This window comes from Ruditapes philippinarum, unplaced genomic scaffold (assembly GCF_026571515.1).
Source record: "Ruditapes philippinarum isolate M1 unplaced genomic scaffold, ASM2657151v2 ctg8846_1_1_1_1, whole genome shotgun sequence".
Lineage (NCBI taxonomy): Eukaryota > Metazoa > Mollusca > Bivalvia > Venerida > Veneridae > Ruditapes > Ruditapes philippinarum.
Window position 1 is genome coordinate 46,326 of NW_026865926.1, and position 27,100 is coordinate 73,425.

At 31.7% G+C, this 27,100-nt stretch overlaps 1 protein-coding gene across 3 annotated transcripts; it reads left to right on the forward strand.

The window, feature by feature from the left end:
- Window positions 1-7,964: 7,964 nt before the first annotated feature.
- On the forward strand, window positions 7,965-24,493 carry LOC132730759 (ryncolin-2-like). 3 transcript variants are annotated; one of them, XM_060716747.1, is made up of 14 exons: window positions 7,965-8,071; window positions 10,098-10,170; window positions 11,168-11,250; window positions 13,104-13,175; window positions 13,581-13,674; window positions 14,807-14,901; window positions 15,751-15,819; window positions 16,471-16,618; window positions 17,043-17,156; window positions 17,596-17,709; window positions 18,398-18,534; window positions 19,079-19,175; window positions 21,551-21,712; window positions 22,804-24,492. In XM_060716747.1, the coding sequence occupies exons 2-14, from the start codon at window positions 10,122-10,124 to the stop codon at window positions 23,061-23,063; spliced, it is 1,494 nt and encodes a 497-aa protein (XP_060572730.1). In that variant the 5' UTR covers window positions 7,965-8,071; window positions 10,098-10,121; the 3' UTR covers window positions 23,064-24,492. The 3 variants fall into 3 exon arrangements, with proteins under 3 accessions (XP_060572730.1, XP_060572732.1, XP_060572731.1); XM_060716748.1 differs by lacking the exon at window positions 7,965-8,071 and adding an exon at window positions 8,092-8,159 and having other exon boundaries at window positions 22,804-24,493; XM_060716749.1 differs by lacking the exon at window positions 17,596-17,709 and having other exon boundaries at window positions 7,969-8,071; window positions 22,804-24,491.
- Window positions 24,494-27,100: the final 2,607 nt, after the last annotated feature.

Sequence of the window (27,100 nt, forward strand, 5' to 3'; positions counted from 1 at the left end):
AGTTGCATTTGACACATTGACCAGTTATAAGTGATGGTTTCTTCTAACTTTTGGAAATTTCTCTCAGATCTACTCTTCGAATTTAATTGTCTCTGTGTCTTTAATTTGTGAGTAATGCTTTGCTTGTAGTAATTGTTGATTGCCAATCTGTCATTCAACTTCAATGATATTGTTTCAAGTGATCATGATGTTTGATCTTTTTGCTAGTCTTCTACCGGTTTAACCGAAGAGGGGCTTGAGGTTTACCCTCCGTCAGTATGTCAGTCCGTACAAACACATAGTGACTTAAGAGACTAGGAGAACAATAGATAAATTTACATTTGTGTGTCTTTTTATGGCTTGTACAACTAAAAATGACTAAAAAGATCAAAAGAAAAGTCACATAAGTACCATTTCGTAAGTATGTCCGTCCGTTCACAAAACTGGATCCCATGATAATTCAAAAAGTACTGAAATATATTTTTTTACGAAACTTGAATTATTGGTATATGACAATCTGGAGATTATGTACGTCTTTTAATTTGTTCCTATGTTGAATAATTTGGTTGCTTTGGCAACAAATATACTTTAAAAATAGCAAATATAACACAAGAGCTGGATCCCGTGAAAATGCAAAAAAACACTGAAAATATTTCCATGAAACTTAAAATGTGGGTAGATGGCAGTCTGAAAATTATGCACATCAGTTTTGTTATTCATCTTATGTTTAAAAATTTGGTTGCTATGGCAACAAACAAACTTAAAATATTGCAAATGAAATGTGGATAGATAAAAGTATTGGAATGATTTTTTTGCACGTCAAGATTCACAACTCTATCACCAAAAGTATTAGATTTATACACCTTAAACTTAGAATTGTCATGAAAAATGCTGTTTGTTTATATTTTCTTTATTTCTTAATGTATCTACTTTAAACTGTAAATATATGTTTTTTTATCATCACTTACATATTATTAGGCAAGATTCCTAATTCTAGCTCATATGTTATCAGAATTATCATAATTGAATTTCATGAAAAATGATGTTTGATTCCTAAAGCTTCTTGATTTCTTAAAGATCCTGTAACACAATTATTTCATGGTTTTATATTAGATACATGTATATGATGTTAAAATTAGGATTCATCAATATTGTAAGTTCCAAAAAAGCATTATTTATTAAGATTTTTCCAAATTTAACATTTCAGGCAAATAGAGGGAGGTAATTAGAAATTCATTTTCTATAAAGTCTAAGTAAATTTTATTAGTAAGAAATGAATACATATATTTTAATGATTACATATAAATATGTACAAATATTTTACGTATTTTTAGAAGTTTGAAATTGTTAAAAAGCAATAATATTTACATATATATACATATTCACAAGATTTCACTAAAGTGTGGTAACAACCTGAATTACAACATACAGAATCATTAATGCATCTACTTCAAACTCGTTATCACTCAAATAATGTTTGAGAAGATTGAAAACTCTAGCTTGACTTTTTCCAGAACTATGCCCCCTTGAATGTTTAGAGTGTTTCTTAAAATTATTATATTCATTCATAGCGTATAGGATTTACTTTAAACTTCAAACTATCACATCACAAGGTTTATGAATCTACCGTAAAGAATAATCTCCCACGTTAATTTTGAATCTCCCTTTTCATTCTATAACTTATTTCGTCAGGGATTTACTTCAAATTATTAACACCTACACCATATGTGATTAGATCTAGAAGTCTACCACCTCGTTTTCCACGATTATTATCATTTTGATCTTGGAACTTATTTGAAAATTGTTATGTATTTTGTATTTTCTCTTTTGTCACAATAAAAGTATATATTTGAAAACTGTATTATGTTTCAATTTTCTTCTTTGTGACTATTAATGGCATCTACCTTAGACTTAAGATAATTGTTCTTTGTCACCACTCACATAATATATGACGATGTTCATAAGTCTAGCATCTTTATTTTAAGAGTTATCTCCTATCTAGTATTAGTCGGACTGGTTGACCGTCCATAAAAACTGAGATTATTTTGAAAGAACTTGGATCTTTTCTAACAAATTAACTTAAAAATAGCGAAAAAATAAACATAAGTTATACATATTTATCCAAAGAAAATTGGACTTTTTGATAATCTGTTGTATAAACATAATTTCTTCATTAGGCATGGAAACTTAACACATTATTATGATACAGATGAACTAAGAACTCAAAATATTTAATGTTTTAGATTTTACATATATTTATAAAGTAAAATGTGCTCTAACAAAATATTATTATTTATCTTATAAAGATGCATGGATTCCTTTTTTTACAAATTTAACAACATATATTCAAATAATATTTAATCAGAACATCTAAATGATATATTTCCTTTTTTTCATTAATATTTGAAATAATTATGGAAAATGTTCCCATTGTAGACCAATCCCCTTTAAAAACATTTTCAAAATTTTTAAATCTGGAGGCATGCTGCTTTAACGAGTCCTTCGAATACTATTCATTCCGGCTACATATTTTCAGTATGCTGTAAAAAAGAAAAAAAGAAAAGAAAACATATTTTTTTGAAAGAATAAAATGGGCCATTGAAGATTTTCGCGAACATTTATATTTGCTAGGAATCTTAGTATAATTTTCATTTGACAAAACTGAATGAAAAAACTTTGCAAATATTCTGGAATGTTGATTTCGCGAAAAAATTGTCTCATGAAATTATCAGGATAAATTTACAACAGAGATATAATATCATGTTTATTACGTAGGTAATTTTCATAATTTGATAAGTAAGTAACCAAAAGTCATATCATGTAATTAAATTAAGAAAGTCCATATCATGTTAATTAGGTCATCAAATGTCATATCCTGTTCATTAGGTACATGTAATCAACTGCAACATCCTCTTTATTAATACAAAAAAATTCATAAAATTATGTTGATATTGAGTATTTAAGTTTTATATGAATAAATATCACAAAGATATCCTTTCTGGACAAAACAAACGAAACATAAAAACAAAAAACAGAAAACAAGGAAAGTTTCATTTTTATGACAATCGTTAACAACGAAGATGTCAATGTTTGTTATCCGAAAGTAAGACCATGTGTCAACAATGCGGACAAAATCATCCATTTCCCGGAATAAATTTTAACGGTTAGTATTACGACGATTGTTTATTTTTCGGCAGGCTGTCGTCACTATACAGATATTGACCCACGTCAATCTGAACTGTTTATGAATTTGTCTTGTTTTCGACTCAAGGCACCTTACCTCCAGATAAGCAAAAGTTTTGAAAATCGAACTTGAGAAAATATATTAAGATTTTATGAAAAGTAAAAACATTTAAGTAATAATTTATCTGCTATATGCGATTAATGACTGATTTGTATTTTTTTCACTATAATTTTACTGCATGACTAACGTGATACGGGCTATTTTCGCATAGTTTGACCTTTCTTTGGTGCTTTAAGTGGATTGTAAGTGCCGCTTGCATTGTGTAAATAACATTTTGTTCATTTTTCAACTTAGTTTCACTTTCATTTCTAAAATGTTCATGAACATTAACATAAGTCTGGAGGCATGCTGCTTTAAAGTTTCCATTATTGCATTCTACGTGACTTAAGGAGAAATTAGGAACAAATGCTTTGAATGTCAAAATCACGCGGTAGGTCCATCTTAAATGTGACTATTAAACCGGTGAGGGGACCGACCTGTTAGTTTATAAACAATCGAACGAACAATCTATAGACACATTTCTAGTCCGTGTTTGTAGAAGCCCAAATGGCCGCTATGTAATATAAGTACAAGGAAGTTGGAAGTTGTGTGTAACGTTTGATTAGAGTAGAGTGTTGGAATGTGAATCGGACAACCCGGGTTCAAATCCCGCACGTTGCTGGTCTCATTTATTGTGATTGATTATAAAATCTTTTCTAAGGCTATTCGCCATGCTTTATACCTGCTCTGATACGTTCAGAGAGTTATCAGTTCCTTGCAAAAGTGAACGCTAAAGAAGTGTTTAAAGATATCAATTTTTTTTAAGTTTCGGAAGAAAAAACAATGAACCAACACTTCGATGCTCCTCGTAGCAGGATTTCGTATCCTATTAGTTAAACGAGTAAAACATATGTTAGCGAACTAGACAGTTATTGCATAAATGCTAACATAATGAGATATTTAGAATACGGACGCTTTTTATTGCCAGATTCAGGTATGTTTTTATCAATATTTTCACTGTTTACCATGCGAGTTTGCTTGTAACGTAATTGTTCAAGCTACCCGTGGTTTATCAAAAGCTCCTATTTTTTTTCAGATAACCGCAAAAATATCCTGTCCAAACTATACATTGTAGTTTCAAATGTAAGTTACATAGTATATTATATAAAATGACTAACCCTTGACCATTTCATATACATAGATTTTACAAACAAAAGTTAGAACAAGTAATTTTCTTAATAACATATTGATACATCTGGACCAGTTCTGATATCTTAATGATGTATAACAACGAGGTCGAATAAATAACTTTTTTTCTTATTCGGGAAACGGGTATTTATTTAAAGGAATAAGAATGGATGGATTGATGTCTGTCTAATATAAATATTCATCATTTAAAAAGAGGAACCATGACAGTTTCCCTATTGACATCAACCCTATAAAAGAGAAATTCGTGTTTAAAGACACTATTTTTTACTTGAGAAATAAGTTCAATGGGCGCCGCCATTTTGGCGTTCTGTCATTCTCGCGAGACAGACGAGACCGAGATTGTGACGTGTAATACCCACTTCCGGTATAGTTGTACACGCTGGTACAACTGAAATATATCTTGATGAAGAACTTATTAATTTAATTGCGTACATTATATATTATTTATGAAAACATCATATGGAACTGAATTGCTTTAATTAATTAATTGAAGACGCCGCGACATTAATTATCATTTGCCCGATACTCAAGCTTGCTGATGATCCCACCACATGATTTAAGCAATGACTGCTTAATTTTCAAAGATAAACCATCAATTTACTTTGGGTACTATGAGAAACTTCTTCAAATTGACGATATATCCTTTTATTTTGTACTTAATTTTCGCTAGACAAGCTGTCCAAATAGGGTACATCGCCGGTCATATATCTTTTTTTTCAAGTAAAATATCAACTAAATCCAATATGCTGAGGGCGCGATTTTCCGCCATTGACGCTAAAAAATGAGAAAGGCGCAGGAAAATCGGCAGCCAGACTTATATCGTATGAAAACAAAACTGTCCGTAAAGTTATTTAGGCACCCAGTCAAAACTGTACCAACAGCAACAGGTTGCCCATTCCCCTATAATTACGCATATTCTCGGGTTTATCCAGTTTCCCAAAGCTTTTTCCACGTTATCTACTTACCAAATTCCTTTCCCCGACAGATACGCATTTCTTCTACCGTAAATTTAATCCAAAAAAAACAAAAAATCATAAATCTACTTAATATTTAAAATGATTATTGGGAACTGAAAAAAATGTGTTGCTATTTTATGACGTGCTGTAATTTACTACAGTACAATTGACAGGTGTGGAACCGAATTCCCCCTAAGGTCATTCAGTTCACTGATGAAGCGTAAAAAAATAGATGTCTATTTCGTCATTAGAATATTTGACAAGGGTGATTAACCAATTAGGGCAACATTGTGCATGATCAATAGGTCTGTCGGCACAGAGGCATACAAGGAGCAATAAAAATCGTCAGTACACAGTGTGACAGGAGCATTTGGTGCAAATTAGGAACAATTAAAATGGACAATGCGCAGTATTAGACATAAGTAGTAAGAACCAGCAATTGTGTGAATAAATTATGCAAATTAGATTTTTGAGCAGCCAATAAAAATGATTTGCCTGCAGTTAATATTAGGCTACGATTACGATGCGCAGCATCATACGTTGACAGATATGTTAACAATTTACTTTTCAAAACAGTTGCTGATATTTTTGAAATGTGTACATCAATTATAACATATGTTCACACCTTTAAATTTGAAAGTCAGAATCAAACTGCAAAAAATTAATTATATGTACTATTAAGAACACGTTTTAGTAGAGTTTTATAATGGAAGTGGCTAGCGTACGGGCCCGTACGGCTAGCCAAAAGTTTTAGCCGTACGTGAGTCACGTACGACTAGCAAGGACACGCTGTATTGGCTAGCCGTACGGCACTTTTCAAAATTTTATGGAAGTCGAAAATGCATATGTTATTTTATGACTTTAAGCGAGGATTTTAACCAAGAAACAGCATTAATTGTCTTTGGATGTTAACTGTTAAGAGATTAATCGCCTTGATCGCTATATATATCGATCTTTGTCATCGCAAGATGTCGAGAAAAAAAAAATAGCCTTTGCTTGCATTTACACCAATTGAAATAGTTTACAAAATTTTGATAATAATCCTTTTTTGTTTCATTAAGTTAAATTTTCGACACCTTTTATATGAAAAAAAAACAACAAACACTGAAAATGATTGTTGTTAGGCTCTTGATAATTGCGACAATTACCGACGGTACTGTATAGAAGTTTGTCCATCAAGGAAAGTTTGCCTGTTCCGTGAAAGGCATTCTAAAATTCTATTGTCAGTCCCTGGATAAGTTTTAATCAAGGCTAATTAATTGATTGACTGTGCTTTTATGTTCGATATTTATCTACTGTTTTGAAAATTATATAATTATTTTTGCATTTCACCCTTTTTTTTCATTCAATGTTCTTTTTATTTATTTATTCCACTCCGATCATTTTTTATTCGATCCATGTGCTTAAAATTAACAAAAATGATTTAATAATTCATACAAATAAAACAACAAATGATAAGCATGAAAATCAACAATTTTATAACGTTTGACTTCCATATAATTTTGAAAAGTGCCGTACGGCTAGACAATACGTACTACGTACAGTGCGTCCTGGCTAGTCGTTCGTGACTCACGTACGGCTAGAACTTTTGGCTAGCCGTACGTTTCTTTATTTTTCTTTTTCTTTTTTTTTTGTTTTTGATATTGTTACGTATTTTGAACCATAAAAAATCTCCTCTACACCTCCTGTGAAAATTAAATTGTCTGGTCATTAATTAATATTTCCTTACGATTCAACTAGATTTATCATCAATCTAAAGATGTGGGGAAATGACATCACGCGCACCTGTTTTTATACGGCCAATACACAAACATGGTCGCGCTTACTGATTTGTAGAAATCGGTGATTTAGCGATTTAAATTTTGTTATCATTCGTTTAATATTATTATTTGGCGGCAGAAAATTTGCAGACTTATTATTTATAGTATTCTTTTTCTGAAATCAAGTTTTTATTCTAACCTTGTCTTTCCCTTTAAACTTATTTACATTTACATAAAAATACAATGACAATGTATCATTTCGATACATTTGATTGTTTGAAGAAGTTTTGAGGGCACTGGTTATGATACGGATATAGACGTGTCTCGTGACCGGTAAAATTTTGGGGGTTTCCCCGGTGGGAAAATTGGGAATTTTAAAAAAAAACTTTCTTTCCCTTTTTGGGGCCCACTGATCAGAAATAAATTAAAATTTTAAAATTTTAAAAAAGACGACAATTTAAAAAAAAAGTTTAAATAATAGGTTTTTAAAAATAATATAAAAAAAAAGTATTAGGTCAGTCAGTCAGTAAGTAAAAACTCAATAACTAAATAAAGACATTAATGACTAAATAAGTGAATAAATATTACTAACAAACTACCGACCGACCGACTAACTAACTATAAAAGCAATTACCATACCAGAGATAGTTTTTATTGCAAGGGAGGTAATATTCAATTAAACTAGATATTAGTTACTTACTAGATACCAATGTTTACGAGGTCACAATTGATCTTTTTTTTTATCTCACTCCATCATTGCAACGGAAAAATGTTTAAGTAAAATCCCCCGATTTTTTAAAACCGTCCGATGCTTGTTTTTTGAATTCCGCCTGACTTGCCTAACGTTTAACTTATTTATTTAATGATAAAGAGAAAAATAGCACGGAAATTGAACCAGTCTACAGAGTTATTTGAACGATAAAGGAACATTAAACACAAAAACGGTAAGTTCACATTACACAATTATTCATATACCGCACTTCTTTTATAATACACTTAAAATAATGAAATATGATGAACGTACAGATTAAGGTAAACTAACTTTTCACTTTGTCATTTTTTAAAAATTTATATTCTGCATTTTAATGTCAGTTATATACACTGTAAATAATTAATATTTCAGAAAAAATCAATTTCAACACTGAAAATATCATTTCAGATAAAGTGGGTGTTTCATATGCAGTATTCTAAAACAATCAATATAACATATGTATTTAAAGATAGTTCCCTATTCCTTATTCCTCTTTCGAATAAGGAATAAAGAATAAGTTCCTTATTCCTTTTTCGAATAAGGAATAAAGAACTAGTTCCTGATTCCTTATTCAAATCTTAATAAATAATGCACGGAAGGGCACCTGAGGTCTTCCTCCACCAGTTAAGCTGGAACGTCGCGATATGACCTATACTGTGTCGATGTGACGTAAAACCCAAAACAAACAAACAAATATAAATAAGGAACAGCAGGTAGAACTAGTATTTTTATAAAATAAAGTTATGGTTGATCAGAAAACTAGAACGTCAACAAAATCATAGAATAAAGCATCTGCATCGACATATTTTTAAACAATATTCAAGTCGAACAAGGAATAATGAACCCGTTCCTTATACCTCATTATGATAATTGTATAAAGCATCTGCATAAAAATATTTTGAAAATATGTTAAAGTCGAATGAGGAATCAGGAAACAGTTCCTTATTCCTTATTCGACTCCTGAAAGGAACATTAGAATTGCAAGGAGCAATAAATTGAATCATTGCATAAAGCATCCGCATAAAAATATTTTGTAAAAAAAATTTTACGTCCATACGACTCCGAATAAGGAACAAAAGAAAATGCGTCAAGAAAGACACCACTTGCAATTCAAAATATATTTATTCAGATGCTTTATGTTATGATTAAATTGGGTATAAGGAACGGGTTCATTAGTCCTTGTTCGAGTTGGATATTGTTTAAAAATATGTTATGCGGATGCTTTATGCTATGATTTTGATGATTGATTTTTGCAATTTTCAACAGACTTATGAAAGAAAGAACCGTTCTCATTTTCTGAACAACCATAATTTCATTTTATATAAATACTAATTCGGCTGTTCCTTATTTAGATTTGAATAAGGAATCAGCAAATAGTTCTTTATCCCTTATTCGAAAAAGGAATAAAGAATAGGGAACTAACTTAATAGAATAAGGAAAAGGGAACTAACTTCACATATATAACGGGCAGGGAGCATTTTATAAGCTTAGAATAACAAAAAAAAATCATTCAGATAAGTAAGTAGAGAACCACATTAAAAATAGGTCAGATTTGAACTTAAAGGTGGTAATTTTATGCACATGAAATAAATGATTAGTATATCAGGAAAGAATGGTAATTTTACACACACGAAATGATTAATAATATGTCGGAAAAAGTGGCAATTTTTTTGCACTTGAAATGATTTATATATCAGAAAAACGGCAATTTTATATGTAGTTACGAAATGACTTACCTATTAGAAAAAAGACCAGAAACGGATTAGGCTTGCAGTTTTAAGATATCGTTTGTCTCGTTACGAGGATGAACATGATTATATCTACCGGATCGTAACTCACGATGAAACATGGGTCCATCACTTTGATTAAGATTCCAAAAACAGAGCATGCATTGGAAGCACCCTGTGTCACCCCTTCCGAAGAAATCCAAGGTGCCATCAGCAGGAAAGATGATGGCTTCGATTTATTTGGTATAGTCAGGGGGGAATCATGATTTACTATCTTGAGCAAGGTCGTACAATAAACGGTACGTACTATGCAGACAAATTTAGACGTCTGCGTCAAGAAATCGCGCGTAAAAGAAGAGGCAAACTGACTCAAGGCGCTCTGCTCGACAAATAGCACTTGCCATGAATTTTATAAAACTAAATTCACAAGAAATGATTAATACATCAAATGGTACAGTTTTCTTTTTACACTCAAAATAATTCATATTTCAGACAAAGGGAGATTTTTGACTGAAAATGGTTCTCATCTACATTGGATTACTGTTAGTAGTGGCAGTCAGCGGGGGTAGGTATACTTAAAATTTTAACATTGATAGTGATGTGAAATTTGAAACTTATCCACTGCAAGAAGTGTTGTTTTAAGGATGGTATATCTTGCCAGACTTTACTTCAAAATCCGTACACCTTAGCTGTGAATGCATGCCCTTCCTAGGGCATTGTCAGCAAATTAAAATGGGCCGCGAGGCGCAATGGGTCGCGCACAAGCCAACTTTTATATACCATCCTAGCTGCGCAGACAAGAGGGTATATAAACTGTGTATTTTCTATATGAGATGAACTTGAGGAGTTTATTTAAGTTATTTGTTAAGTTTTTATTATTGCCTATTAGCTAACTATACAACCTTTGCTTGAATGAAGAATAAATGATGCATAAACTAAGGATTTATTCTTATCATAACAGCCTACAGAAATGATTCTGAATTGTGCTCGCGGATGCTCATGAGATTTTCTTATATTTTTCGCCATCTTGAATTTGCACTGGAAATCATTAAGAATTAATACAAAGTCTAAGTAATACACCAATGTGTATTAAAAATACAAATATACGTCGTATTTTGTTTTTGGTAAATGACGAAGATGCTAAAGATACTTGTAAAGAAATTCTTATTCTATACAGTCATGTACTTACATAATGATTCATCAAAGAGATAAACTACATTTGTTAGCAGTTTAAAATGATTGATGTAATTGACTGTAATTTTACAGACAATAATGTTTACTTATATAAATTCATATTTTAAAAATCATATGTTTTCTTACTAACAAATGTAAAAAAATCTGGAAACAAAGTGATCCCTCGGAAGCATTGATCACACCAAAATTACAAGAGAACTGCAGACTCGGTTTGATTGGGTCTGTACATGAGGGATAATGTAAAGTGTAACATCCCTCACGCCCCCTAGCACCGGCTGAGCGGTACTCAATTCTCAACACTTAATAGTCGAAGTTGTATAAAAATACTGTTTAATTATTATATTAAAATGTCATGCTTTTTCTTTCAGGTGAATGTTTAACATGTCTGCAATGTGACGGCGTTCTACAGCCTAGATTTTGTAGAAGAGTTGTAGATTGTTACGACGGAGAGGTAGTATAAGTCGGTATTTTATCATTCCCTGCGGTCTGGAGACCGCAGGGTATTGGTATGCGTTTAACTTTTGAGGCATGGAGGAGCACGTGACTTGTTTTCGGTACATGGAGGAGCACGTGATCTGTAAACCGTATATGATTGATTAATTGACCTTTTCGACAACCTAGCTAAATACCGTTTGCCGGTACATTACGGATTTACCTCTAGGGAATTAGTCCGAATTACACATAAGTAAGAACAAAAAGCTATTACGTGATATTTCTAATTTTCTATAATTATTTTACCGTTTAAGGTGGAAAAATTTGAATGATGTGTTTGAAAATTATCAATGATTCTATAATATCTATCTCAAATTTTACAAACAACTGAAAATCTACAAGATTAGAATGCACGTAGTGGCATCTGCCATAATAAATAGAGATATTTTCTGCGTAAACTTGTGTGTTTACTTATTTTTTTGCTCGGAATTATTCATAAAATGGTAGGCCTATTTGATAATTTTCTTAAAAAGAAATAATTGTTTTATGTTCGACCTTCTCAGATCTTCAATGGTCACCATGCAGTTTTCAAAGACCGTCTTCTATATTGATCGATTATTGTCAACTATATTCCTGATACAAACGTTTTTTTACCCCCCCCCCCCCCCCAAACAATGTTGAAAATAAATAATATCAATAAAAATGTTCCCCGCAGGAAACCATTTTACTTGTGTCTTAACATTGATTTATGTTGATAAAGTGCATGCCTGATACAATGTACATTAAGCTTTATCAGACACCCTCGGCTTTATCAGACAACTCATATTAAAATTAAATGCAGATAATGGAATATTTTTACCTGTTACTAGTTCGAAAAAATTAAACTGATGAACTTTGAATCAAAAATGTTTATTTTTATTATTAAAGTATCTTTTATATTTGATTTAATCACTTGGGTGTTATTCTTATAGATAATATCTTGGCATATTACTGGGCTTAGCATGAAATTAAGAAATTCTTGACCGGTTTTTGTTTGTATTTGAAATTCAAAGAACGAAACGTATTTTGAAATTGAAAACATGATAAACAGATACCAAACAAGTTTCAGTTATTGTAAAATTTATCAGGCTTGGTACAGAAATAAATAAAGAGATCGGCAGAGCCTCGCCCTCCCTTTTCGCTTAGCCTTGCCTGATGTATTTTGTTTTATATCAGACACTAGCATGATATTCTCTATATCACGTGACATTATGCCCATCAAATGGTGTATAGTTATTTAATAGGTCAAAACAAACTTGCGATTATATTTGTTTATTCTATGATTTACTTCACATTAACGATTATCAACTCGCGTGGCAACTCTGTAAATATCTTTTAGAATTTACCTATGACGTTCAATTTATGAAAAGAGAAGGGAAGTCTTTTTCATATTTTAGGCAGACTTGTATTTTATTTTAAAAATTTTACAAAATCAAGTGTTATTCCATTGTAATTATAACAGTCAATCTCTTGAAATTTTTATTCAAGTCCTCTGAAATTTACAATAAGAAAATAAGCATAATGTCACTTAAATACATTGGAATGCTACAAACGATAACGTCAGCACGACTCTTTATTATGTAACATTTTTATTTTCGTGCGACAATAACCCCCCCCCCAAAAAAAAAAAAAAGAAAAAAAAAGAAAAAAAGAAAATAAAAAAAATAAAAATATATAACCGGTTCAACGTCAGGGTCGTTTAATTGTTTTTCAAACACATTGGTTTATATAGTTTTCCTTCAAAGTATTGAAAAAAAACGTTTGTAATGATATCAATGCTTTACTGTCAATAACTTTCACTTAAATTACTTATGTTGATTATTTCCCTTTTAGTTATGCAGCGCTATGAGGGTTGTCAACGAATTTGGGGAGCAGGTATATAATCTCGGTTGCCATACACGAAAGGTATAATCTGATTTTATTGACCTGTAATGAATACAGTATAGCTCTCATTTAAATATTCGGTCCAACTTTTGCAGTGCATTTTAATTGAAATGACCGAGTGCTAAAAAATAAACACGGATATGAGACAACCTAAACATACTGTCTTGTCTTGTATTGTGCTTTATGACAATGAAATGACATGTATTGATTTTAATCCGGATGGATATTTAATAAAGATTCTTAAACCATGTTATTTAAAAACCGTATAGACTTTTCGAAATAATGCGGACCTACGCGGTCTTTATCTAAAAATATATGATCGTTTACAAGAAGCAATGATGGATTAAAATTAATGCATGTTCCTCATATAAAATTTTCGTGCATTGAATGTAAACCTCATTAAATGATTAATTTTCCATCACTCAGGTTTGTGGTAATATAACAACTTCTTCTAGCACGAAACAATGCGCAAATTGTTGTGAAACCAACCTTTGTAATTCCGAGGCTTGTGGGGAACCAGGTACTCATAATAGTGTTTATATTTTACATAACAGTGATCTCATACGAAAGTACATTGCGCATGCTCAGTGTACCATGAACGAATAGACCACTGAGCACGTTTTGTAAAGTAAATGAATTAAATTGTTTTGTTGCTACTAAAATTGAAGGGAAGCGAACTATAAGCATCAAATATAACGAACAAACAACAGCCCTCATCTTACTATAAAGTAATATGTATTACAAATGGGATTCCATTGTTACCAGTTATACTAGTTATACTAATTCACTTTAATTAACCAATGGCCAGCAGAGCAAAAGCAACAAAAGCAGTTTTTTTATGTGGTAAATGAATATTTTTTGATAGCATTTCTAAAGCATTATGGGCCTTTTAGAATTTTCTACCAAATTACAAATCAAGGGTCATTGAAAAGTAATCTAACACAGTTCATATGGTATTTTTGCAGTAAGAAACAAAGCTTGCAAATCTTACAATTAATGTCTTATATGTTGTATGGCTATATTTGTGCGACACTATAACATATCTTTAAAGAATCTACAATATCATCCTTATGAAAAATGTTTAACCTTTATTTTTTGTAAGAAACAAATAGTACTCTTCAATTCACATAAGCAAAATAATTGTTTCTACTCAAAATTGATGAAATATTTATAAAAATGTTACCCACCCCAATCATTTTTAACACGTGTTTGACAATTTGCCTTCTAAGAGAGTCCAGTCTAAGTTTCTCTATTTTTTTAATTGGTTAATCTTGTAGAATTTACGTTTAGTTTTGATTTCATTACACTTTACAAAAATATCAGGTACCATATTTGAAGTTAGAATTAGCATTATTTAACAAATTAATACATATATTAATTAAATAATTAAAATGTCACACTTTTTTGCCTTCCCAAAAGAGATATGAGAGATGCATAAATAATGGTCAAAGAAAAGAAGAAAAGGAAAAACAGTTGACCCTTTTGGTGTTTGAACCACGGCTTTAAATTTCCATGTAGTTGTCAGTAGTAAAGTAGACAGCCTGTTTTTACAGCAAAGGTAATGCATTAGGATGGTCATACCTTAAGAGAGACAAAAATATAATATGATTTAAACCAAGCTTATTCGAGTAATGTAATATCTATTATTTTAGGATATCCTTTGAACAGAGGACCAGTATGTTTCAATTGTCCATCTCATACCAGTACTGGGCTTTGTCATGATATCGATTTTTGTTTTGAGGATGAGGTAAAAATAAATACATTAATATGAGCAAATGGCTTTTTTAATCTAGTTTGCCATTTTCAACTACATTTGTGTATTTAACATACTTTGCTATTTTAAACAATACGGTAACATTTCTTTTGACCTGGTTTGCCATTTTCACTTATTTGGCTAAATGGCTTTTTATTAAGGTTGACATTATCAACTACATTTGTTGTATTTGACCAAGTTTGTTATTATTACCTGTTTAATTAAATGGCCATTGACCTAGTTTGCAATTTTCAACTACTTAGTTAAATAACCTTTCACTTAATTTGCCATTTTCAACTATTTAGTTAAATGACTTTTGACCTAGTTTGCTATTGTTAACTTTTGGTTTAATGGCTTTCGACCTAATTTGCCATTTTCATCTATTTGGTTAAATGGCCTTTGATCAAGTTTACCATTTTCAACTATTTGGTTAAATTTGACCTAGTTTGGCATTTAAAAAAAAATAGTAAAATGGCTTTTGACCTATTGTTGTGGAAGATTATTTTCCACCTGTGCTCAGTGAATACATTAGAAGTATTTCTCTTTCTCATATCTCCCATGAAAAGGGCCAAAAAAGTCTACCTTTTTACCTAATTGTACATGTTTCTGCTTTTCTCTCGGGATTAAAATAGATAAATCCTTATATTATATATTACTTTTGGCAGGTTTGGGCCTTGGTTCATATGACGTTCGTTAAATGTTTATTCATATCATTTTTTATATCAATTTGTTCTATTTTAAAAATACGTTTAAGCAATTAAATAAATATATGTTTTAAGCACCAATAGGAATTTTGTCATTTGTCAAGTGATGAACATAGCTTTCATACGATTTATTTTTTAGACATGTAACATTGTCGGAAGACAGTTATTTTCAAGTGAAGTTCTAACAAGCAAATGTGTATCGAAACATGTAAGTATTTCTTATTTAAAGTTACTTTAAATTTGTATTTGTGTGTATGTCGTAGGGTTCTTCTTGCCTTTTACAGGAGGAACTGTTTCGGCCTGTAATGGCACGGAAACAAATACAGCAAATTGAACGGCAGAATAAAAAAACGCAAAGTTCAACTACTTCGTAGCGCAAACAAAGGGAAATATTTAGGACATATACACATAATTGTGATATAACAAATTAAACCAGGGGATATGTTTAGGGGTTATATCACGATACAATACATACGACATAGGAACGAACAATACTTATTATATGTCGATATACTACCCTCGTATAGTATTGTACGAATTGTACCTGCAATAAAATTTTTGGACAGCCATGAACGGGCATATAAACACTCATCTATAAATGAAAGTGTGCACGTAATTACTTCTGTATACATGCACGTACTGTTTGTATACATGAGCAAAATATTGGCAAATTTGGTATCAAAATTTGCAGAAATGTATTAACCATGCAATGATGTAATTTGTATTGAAATTTACTCAATACCAGAAGTTTGGTGCGTTAAAGTCAACCTTCTTAACCACTAGGCAACGGACGCCCCGATATTAGGGCAAAAATACTTATTTATCTAATGCTTTATCATTTTATTTCTTAATACCACAGGCTTGTAGAGATCAAACGGGAAGCCATATCTCTATAATTGGAAAACGTGAAGTTTCAAATGTGAAAAGAACTAGGCAACAAACATGCGACCTTTGTTGTCATGACGACCTATGCAACCGGAACTGCTTAACAGCGTCAAACATTCCCGGTATGATATTTTGCCTTTGTAAATCTTTTTTAAGATCGAAAACATTTCTCTCTCTCTAAATGGTTATATGCTCAAACTGATGTATGCTCAAACTGATGTATGCTTTTTAGCAAACCAAAACTATTGAACATTTTTTTCTGAATTGAAAAACAACAGCAAAGAAAACAAAATAAGTCCTAAAACTCACACGCTTACGCACACACACGCGCACATACGTGCGAACACACACACACACACAAGTCCGCGCGCATATACACACTCAAAAAATAAACAAAGCAAAACAAACAAACAGAAAACACATAAAATCAACAATTAGTTCAATAAAAAAAGACAAAGAAAGAAAGAAACTCATGACCTATACTTCAGTTCATATAGTCATGTTAACAAGATATCTTTGATATTTTCATGTTAATTATTGTTACAGATAAAGATGAATGCACCTCAAACCCCTGCGGCTTCGGCGGAACTTGCTATGACACAATGAATGGGTACAACTGCATTTGTGCACCTGGATTTTCTGGAATTAATTGTGAAACAGGTATGTCTGATACAATATGATAATTAATCAGTTTGAAGAAAAAATAATGATTTGGACCGGGGCTCTTAAGCGCTATGCGATATATAATAAGTTTTTTTTCGAAATTATGCCGTTAATTCTCTTATCATGTTTTTTCAAAGCAATCTGTCGAAAACCTAACAATATCAAGATCTGCATACGAATTTCAAATAGTTCTAATCGCCTTTATACATTGTATTTATAGAATTGCAGCGCATTTAATATCATATTTTACCGTGTTTCAAATAAGTCAATATTATTTGCGCTTATGACACCATTTAAAAGAAAGAAAAAAAAAAACTGTTTGTATTGAATGGGTTATAGTTTTCATTTTTAAATTTTTTCAAGTAACATTATTTCTTGATGATAAATAAGATATATTGCATATTAAGTAAAAACAAGGAATTATTCATGTTTAAAGATATAGATGATTGCTTAATTGGATTATGTGGAACATATGGTACCTGTATTGACGGCATTAGTAACTACACATGTGCATGCGAAACGGGATATACCGGAAACAACTGTGAAATCAGTAAGTGAAATCCTTTTGAGGCCTTACATTATATATAAAAGAATCAAATCGAACAAATGATACTATGTTTAAAACATATATCATTTTTGTGTATGTTTTTTTTTACGATGCATCACTTTCATTAGTAAAAACAAAGACAGTCAACAAAGAAATGAGTTAGCCGAAATAACACCAATATATACAACTTTCCGCCCACGCCCCAAGCAGAATTCAACGTTTAATCATGGTGATGATTTAGAAACATCAGCAGATGTGTTCATACTTAAGGTTGTCATCATGCAACCTTCAATGTGGCACTTCCGTGTCATTGCACGAAAAGCGGCGTATCGTCCCCAAGTAAAAGAATGCGTGTGAAACAATGAGCGAAAGAAAATAAAATTTAAAAAGGCGACCAGAGGTTATGAAGCTTGCATATCATAGATAAGCTATCAAAATGTCACTTGTACTTACACAACTGCCTGCAACATTTACAATTTTGTCGCTTTGAGCGTTTTTGGATTGTGTGAAAACATCACAATAAAGTAATCAACCTGTTTTTAATTTAATTGAATAGCGTTATCGCATTCTTATACTCTACTTAATGCATAATGAGAAAAATGTTCATTAATTTTGTTTTGTATTTCACAAATATCTTTTGATGTATTTCTGCATCAAAAAGATTCTTAATCGATTTTTTTATCTGCTGTAGAGTTGCAGGCAGATTGTTCAGGCATAAAACATCACAATGTTAACGCAACAGACGGTGTTTACAGTGTTTTAACATGGAAAACTAACCGAACAATCCAGGTTTACTGTGACATGAGGACAGTCGGTGGAGGTTGGACGGTATGAATTCATCTAGACCGGTTTTAATCCTAAGCTCTGAGTTGCTCCTGCCCGTTCAAGACGGTGCCCTCGGTGTCTCTTTCTTTATGTCACTCAAACCATGTGAATAATGTGATTTGGCTTATATTTTCAGATTAATAAAAAGTAATGTTCTTAAAGGTTATCTAAGAATGAATAATTTAAAGTATAGATTATGTATTTAGTTCATGAACAGTAGAAAGGTGTGAATTAAAAACCATAAAATACCCTTTTCCAAAACATTATTTTAATTTTCTGATATATCAATTTATAAAGCCTTAAAATTTGAAGTTGATTTCATAAGTTCATTTTTTTTTCAAGCCACATGACTTGTAAGCATTGTGTTTATGCTGTGAATAAACTGCGAAGTAATAAATTCGTCTGCAATGTCTGCGAAATAAGGGAATATTGTAAATTTGGTTAGAACACCTTAAAACGGTTAAAATTGGCGTTTACGCCTGGGCATATTTAAACAAATGTCTTACATATGGCTAACATAAATTTGTGAAAAAGTACATATTTTCAGGTTTTTCAAAATCGATTTGATGGCTCTGTCAACTTTACCAGAAGCTTCTCAGAATACGTCAATGGATTTGGAGACATTCATACAGAATTCTGGCTAGGTAATATATACAATGTAAATATATTCATGTACCATGTAGCAGAGCCATTATTTTTGATCATTGTTAAAATATATTTATAAAGCTATTATTCTTCTGAAATATTTTTATAAATTTATATACAGTAAAATAATATTGCTTCCTTAATCCTATAGTCCATTCTTAACAGTTAACAAAGAAAAAGTACTGCTTCAATATACATCTACATGGGATTCGGGATGGTTATTTATTCATATTGCTACTGTTCGTGAACAGAATGAAATGTTCCGAAGTTGCTATTTAGAATTTTATTTTTTCAATGCAATGATGCATTATTGTTATGTTGTTACAGCTGAATGTATATTATCACCTTTGCTTAATCGTTTTGACTCCTTAAAGGCGGTACTTAAAAATTAAAACCTGTTCATAATCTTTGCCTCTATAAGAAATAACTTTTGTAGTTGGTATATATATATTTCAGGAGAATTCACGCATTGTATCAAAAAATTTTATAAATTTTTTCCGTGTTTGCTTTAATTTGTTTCTATTAAATGCGCAACAAAATTCATATACGTGTAATTCAACAATACAGGTCTTTCCTTTGAACTCAAAATTCCATATGAAAAATGTGAATTTGTTTCTTTGTCTTTTTTTTATGTCATGGATTTATGACAAAATTTTGAAATAGCTACACTTCCCTACCAATGTTTTTTAAAAAGATACTAATGTAATGTAAGTAAATTTTTTAAATATTGATATGTAAATGACTTATAAAATTACTTCAAATTAAAAAATAAGCTTCCTATCGCAATTGGACATGTTGTTCAGTATTCACATTGACATTAATAACTAATGTTTTCTTATATACAATTTTTAAAGCAGCCCTTTAAACATTTTTTAAAAGGGTTAAAAAGGGTTTTTTTTAGATAATTGTTTCATATAAATTTTTAAATTAATTTTGAATTAAAAAAGGGGAAAAATGAAATTTTCTTAGATAAAAATTTTCATAAAACATTTAAAGGAAAATGCTCGATACTTGACCCCACCGGGCGACTTTTCACCTTAAAATAGCCCCGGAACAAAAATTCGAAAAGGCTTTAAAAGTGGGTTTTAAGAACCTTTTTCCAAAAAAACTTAATGAAATGGAAAAATTTGAAAATAATTGGTTTTGGGCCAAACCCGAAAAAAAAACCCGAAGACCGTTTTTTTTTTCGTTAACTGGTAAATTTCCAAAAATGAATTTTTTTTCTTTTTTCAAAAACCCACCGAATATTTCAAGGGTGGGAAATATTTGATTGTTTTTATCTTAAAGCAGCATACCTCCAGATGAGCAAAAATATTTCAATAAAATTAAACTTGAAAAAACTGCACTAAGACTGAAGAAAAACAAGGAAGATTCAGGATTTAAGTAATAATTTTACACGTCATGAGTGATTAGTGGTGAATGTTTCATTATGTCACTATATTTGTACTGAGTAACTAAGGGCAATTTCTGCTTATTTTTACCTTTTATAATTAACGGTGGTTGCAAGTGCCTTTTATGATGTGAGAATTGCTTCCTTTTGGAAACCGTACACTATAAACAATTATCCGCTTTTTCTTAATCTTTTGATAAGGATTTTCCTTTACATTCAGGAAGTGTTCACTATCTTCATCATACATGTGAAGTTTCCTAACTTCCCAAACCTCGAATTGTTATGTAGAGATCTCTGTTTTGTTAGAAGAAAAAATCATTAAACTTCTATCTAATTACAAATATATTTATGATCGTGTCTTTTAAAAAATTAAGTTTTAAGAAAATTTGAAACTTTTATCTTTCGAAAGTTTTTCTTTAAAAGGATTTTAAAAAAAAATTTATATCGTAAGGGTTTTTTAAAAAGAAACAAAAAAGGAAATTAACCATATTCCCTTTTTAAGAAGCCTGTGTTAATTTTGTCACAAAATAAAGTAATTGTTCTAAAAATGTTTTTTCCCCCTTTAAAATGGGAGCCCATTTCAACTTATTCAAATGTCAGGTAGATTCGCGCGACCCACGACTCAATGCGTGCCATAACTCCAAAAGAATACATGTTACCATTTACAGAAGGAAAATAACAATATATTTTGCTATTTAGATGGGCTGTATCATTGGATTGGCTTGATACAGATGTATTTTATTACAACTTTTACAAACTCTAGCGATATAACCCATATAATAGCATATTCGTGTATTATTAGTTTTGTGACAAAATTATTAAGGGAATAATACACGACTGGATATCAACATTACGTGCAATTTGTCATGATAAAATGTATCTAGAATACTAAAATTAAACTAAAGGAATGTGAGTATGTTGTTCTTCCATGGTGGCCAGATATTAAGTCAAGGGACATAATAGCATCGTCATTATCTTTAACAGGACTAGAAAATCTTCATGAACTTGTAAGTCAAGGTAACTACGAACTTCGAATAGATGTAACAGCCGCGAATGGGTCTAAAGGATATGAGACATTCCCAAACTTTACCATATCAGCCGGCTCGAACTACACATTGCATATTTTGCCAGGTCATGGATCAATAGGTTTGAATTCAATTATTGTCTTAATCAAAATTACAGAGGAACGATCATAACTTCCTTTCTTTGGACTGTTTTGTATGGTGGCCGGTAGCGTCCATTTTAAACCGCGAGAATTTTTACCATCAGTTTATAAAATGTAGCGGGCAGCTTTTAAATCGGCGATATTTTATGTTAAAAGTGTATAAAATGTCAAGACTTATAGAAACTCTTATAGAAACTCTTATATACAGAGTGATTCTGTCACACTTCTGTCGAAAAAGAAATTGAATTTTACGAATGAATCCGCGACATTTTCTGTCTACATAAGACTAACCAACGCAGACATATGCCTACTTTATGAAGCCGATTGCGGCCATTATTATTCGCGATATGTTGTTTTGATGCATCACTTGAAAAAAAATCGCGTTTAAGCATTTAGCGTCGACTTTTTCGAGAGGAAATAAATGTCGCAAAAAGTCGCTGCTGAAAATTGCTATTACTTGCGTCGATATTTTATGGGAACAAGATGTCGCAGCCTACACCTTTTTACCATGACTTCTTGTAGAATGTCTACAACAATGGCAAATGGAAGAGTCAAACAATAAACGCCATCGGTCACTGGAGCCAACTGTTTTAAAATATCGAGGTTTATACGTTCCCCAAGACATTTTGTAAGATTTAGGCAGAAAATCTTTTGGGCGAGTAAGTTACCCGCAACATTTTCGAGGGTTTGAACTGCCAACAACAGGCAATCATAGTTTTGTACATTATAGATGTGTCATTACTCCGTTTATATGGTTAATCATATGACTGGGTACAATAAGCAGAGACTGATTTTCCCTTACTATTTTTCACCGGCTGTATCAAAGGTTATACAATGATGTGACTTATAAAATGATTATATGACTTAAACAATCCACCCATCTGTTAATCCGTCCGTCTAAATTGTTTATATTTATTCCCATCACTCGTCTATTAAATAATTCAAATTTTAAGGAAACTAGTTGTTTAAAAGTTGTACAAATTAATTTCTGATTGTACGTACAACTAATTAAAGATTGTGCACATTCAGCCTATTTTTGCAAATTTTAAGGTAAGTTATCTGATATTTACAGGAGACAATGGTACGCAAGGTATGTTGTTGCACAATGGTATGCCGTTCAGTACATTCGATCATGATCGTGATCATTACAACGGTAACTGTGCACAAGTGTATAAGTCAGGATGGTGGTATAACAAGTGTATGTTTGTGCACTTAAATGGGGTATATGATTTACCAGGTACGACCGACACGAGCGCAATGAGTTACTACATGTTTACCAACGGTGAATATATATCATTAAAAACATCACGTATGATGTTTAGAGAAGTGTGAAGTGTATGACATGCTGTTATATATACTTTAATTTGATAACAAGCAACATGGACCAATAATAAGTGAATGTGCAACTTGTTTATTTCAAATACAAATGTAAATGTTTTAAAATAAATAAGATAAAGACTGAGATGGATAAATAAATTTTGGTGAATGGTCCCTTGCCTCTAAAAAGTATTGGTTTTCAACATAAAACAAATTTACCCGTATTTTTACATCGAAGTTTGAATAGGATGTATGATTTTAACTATCTTAAGAAATGAATCCACAGTCGGGATTGTAAACAACTTAATATTTGAAATACTTAACAGTGATTATACATGTACTGGTCAACAGCAGAAGGAAACAACAACAAATAAATAATGAAACAAAAATATTGTATATAAACTAAAATAATAAAAAAGAATATATACCTTTAGAGCCGATGGGATCTGAGTTAGCTTCATACAAATTAGAATTGGTGCAAAAAATACTTTACTGTAGCTAGTCCTGGCAGGAATCATAATTTGCTAATTTGCATACTGGCCGGTGCATAGTGTTACACTAACTACACCGCCGCTGTTACTACAGCTAAGATTCTTTCTGATTGTTACAATAAATATATGTCATATGATAAACATAAACAAATAACAGCTCCTTATGTATCAACATTGTGTATTCATATTCGTTTACTTTCTTGTAACTTATATGATTGTAATATCTCCATAACTAGATAGAGAATATTCAAGTTTTTTTCCCATAAATACTGGATTTATTTTCATCGAATTGTATGAAAAATGATAATTTTCATACCGCAAGATGAAAATAAATCCTGTATTTATAGATAAAATCTTGAATTTTCTGTTTATTCTCTCTTTTGACATGACATTTTGAGAGGCGTTTCCTTAAATTTGTATACTGGCAGAACTTAGAAGAAAGTAGTCCGGCAATTCACCTGTGAAATACGGAAAATATGTTTCATTGTAGTGAAAAAGAAATTATAGGTTTATGAAGGGGCATATCACCTGTCAAGAATCTTTATAAGGAATTAATATCATAGTTATTTTCATAGATTTGAGAGAAATAAATACGTAATAACTTGACAGCAGTCGTGTTTATAATTATAAAGTACAGACGTTACGATTATTCAATGAAAAGGGACGTTACATGTACAAATGTGCAGTATTATAAACGTTTACGTATAATTAATTGTATATTTTCTTTTCAATAAACATTTACCTATTTACAATTCAACACTTAAAAAGAAGTTAAATTAATCATCTGAGCTTAGTTTTGTATTGATAACGAATTTTTCAGCTTGAGTCTTGGACGATGTACACGTTCCTTGTTTTACTTTAATATGTGTATGAAATAATTCGTAATATATCTCTTATTCATATAGAGAAGTTGACAGTTACTGCCTGCCGCTATATAGGGAATATAACTGAAAAACCTTTTAAACGCAATATCAAAACGAGTAATAAGATATTTATATTGCTTATATCATTTCTAGCATTGTTTAAAAAAATAAAATAAAAAATGAATGAGCTTAACCAACAGCTGCTTGCACACAAATTCGTGCTTTCTATATTTGAATAAATTAATTTGTTTTTATATCAACAGCATTAGTGGGTCTCTCTATTTTTAATAAGATCAAAAGTCACATGACATGTTAATATTTCTAAATATATTTCTTTTTAGAAAAATAAGCATGACATAAGTTTATATAGGAAAACAATGAAAATCGTATTAAAGCAGCTGAATAGTCTTTACAGTAGCAATAATCACATATTAAAGGAACTCAACTGAGGACACTTAAAACAGAAAGATATGCAAAGGATAGAGAAAAAAAATACCAAGAAATAAATTTAAATCGTATTTTGTGCCATTCTTAACCCAATTTAAGTGTAAAACGTTGCACAATAAGAGCAAATGTTCAGGAAAATCGCCAAAAATCACTATTTTGCCACGAGTTTTTCCATCAAAATTTATTTTAAAGTGCTGCAACTTCTCAAGGGATTGAGATAGAGTCAAAGGCTTTTCAGTGTTGGTTACACGGTACCATATGATCGACCTGGGGTCATTTTAGCCTCCCACAAGTTCAAAATTTTCTTGGCGACGAGAGGGACACCGCCCCCCCTTCAAACACTCCCCAAACAGAAGGGGCACATCCCCCTTCTGGTAACCCCCTGATTTTTCTTTTGGATGGAGGACGGCGCCGAAAAAGTGCTCACTTTTTTAAGCAACATTTCTCAAACGAAAACATGTGTTTGGGGCCCAAATATGACATTTTTTTCACTATTTCAGGCCTAAAGGGGGGGGGGGTCGAAAGTGCGTTGTTTCGCGTATATATGAGGTAAAGGGTTAACAAAAATGATGAAAAACTTTGGAATCACCCAAAATCTAGTTTTTCCATGTTAACATGTGGTCTTTCACCTAATTTTGGTAAAAAATTGTTGTTTTGTAACATTTATAATTTTTTTAGTTACTACTTTCCCTTATGAGCATATTGTGAAAAGTGGCCGTATTCATTGAAAAGCCTCCCGTTACAAGTTCCAACTGCTATGAAACTACTATGAAAAATGCTTCAATACTAATCAAACTTGGCAAAAATGTTGACTGGACCATTGCCTTTGTAACGACATGCTCAGTCTTAAATTTCCTGTTACCATGGCAACGAGGGGACATCTAAAAATTGCCAAAAATCACTATTTTGCCTCGATTTTTTCCATCAATATTTATTTTAAAGTGCTGCAACTTCTCAAGGGATTGAGATAGAGTCAAAGGCTTTTCAGCGTTGGTTACACGTTACCTTATGATCGACATGGGGTCATTTTTAGCCTCTCACACGTCCAAAATTTTCTTGGCGATGAGAGTGACTCAGTCCCCCTTCAAACCCCCCAAACAGAAGGAGCACGACCCCTTCAGACAACCCCCTGATGTATCTTTTGGATGGAGGGCGTCGCCTAAAAAGTGCTCACTTTATTGGCAACATTTCTCAAACGAAAACATGTATTTGGGGCCAAAATAGGACATTTTTTCACCATGTCAGGCCTTAAAAAGGGGGATGGGGTCGAAAGTACGTTGTTTCGCGTATATATGAGGTAAAGGGTTAAGCATAAATGTACAATAATGTGGCGATTTGTGAGATGTTTGACAATATGGCTTTTGTCACTGAGTCGAGAAAGTAGATACAAACAAAGGAAAAGAAAAAAGTTAATAGATATAAGAAAAATCAACGAAGAAAACGTTGAAGTAGTAAACCATGCAGGGTGAGAATAAAGAAATGAAGGGGTGAAGAAGAAAGAAAAAAGGAGAGCAAGAGGCCGATGAAGATGAATATTGAGGAGGAGAATAGGACAAAGAAAAAGGATGAGAAAATTGATTATAAAAGATGAAGATGAAATGAAGGAGAAGTATGAAAAAAAACACCTTAATTATACATAGTTATAAGGAGGATGATAAGCCGCACGGAGATTACATGACGACGAAGAAGAAAACGAAGTGGAAGAATTTATTACTGAGAGATGAGTGGGAGAATTAAAAATGCAAGATTAAATGACGATGATGAAGAAGTAGAATAGGAAGAATGAGAAGAAAAATAGGATAAGACATAGAAGATGAAATGACGAAGAAGAAGTAGAGGGAGAATTTAATCCTGAGCGATGACCGGGAGGTTTGGAAGATAAAATGACGATGATGAGGAGGCATAGAACAAGAAAGTGACAATGGAGAAGAAAAATGAGAAGAAAAAAAGAAAGAAAGCAATACAAAGCGCACTTCGCCATCAAAGCAGTCTTCGACATATCTGCACTGCCTTGGATGCGACACTCCTTCACATTGCACACACGTCAATGAATTATCTGTAACAATAAAACGGAACGGATTCAAAAGACAAACTCTAAAAAACTTAATGAAATACGGAAATAACTTTTGCTTTAGAAATGTTAACAAATATACAAATCTTTCAACTTTTTCTTCGCCAAATTCATGAATTAAAATAAGATATTTTACATATTAAGAGGAAATGTTTTTCAAAAATTATATCGAAGTAAAAC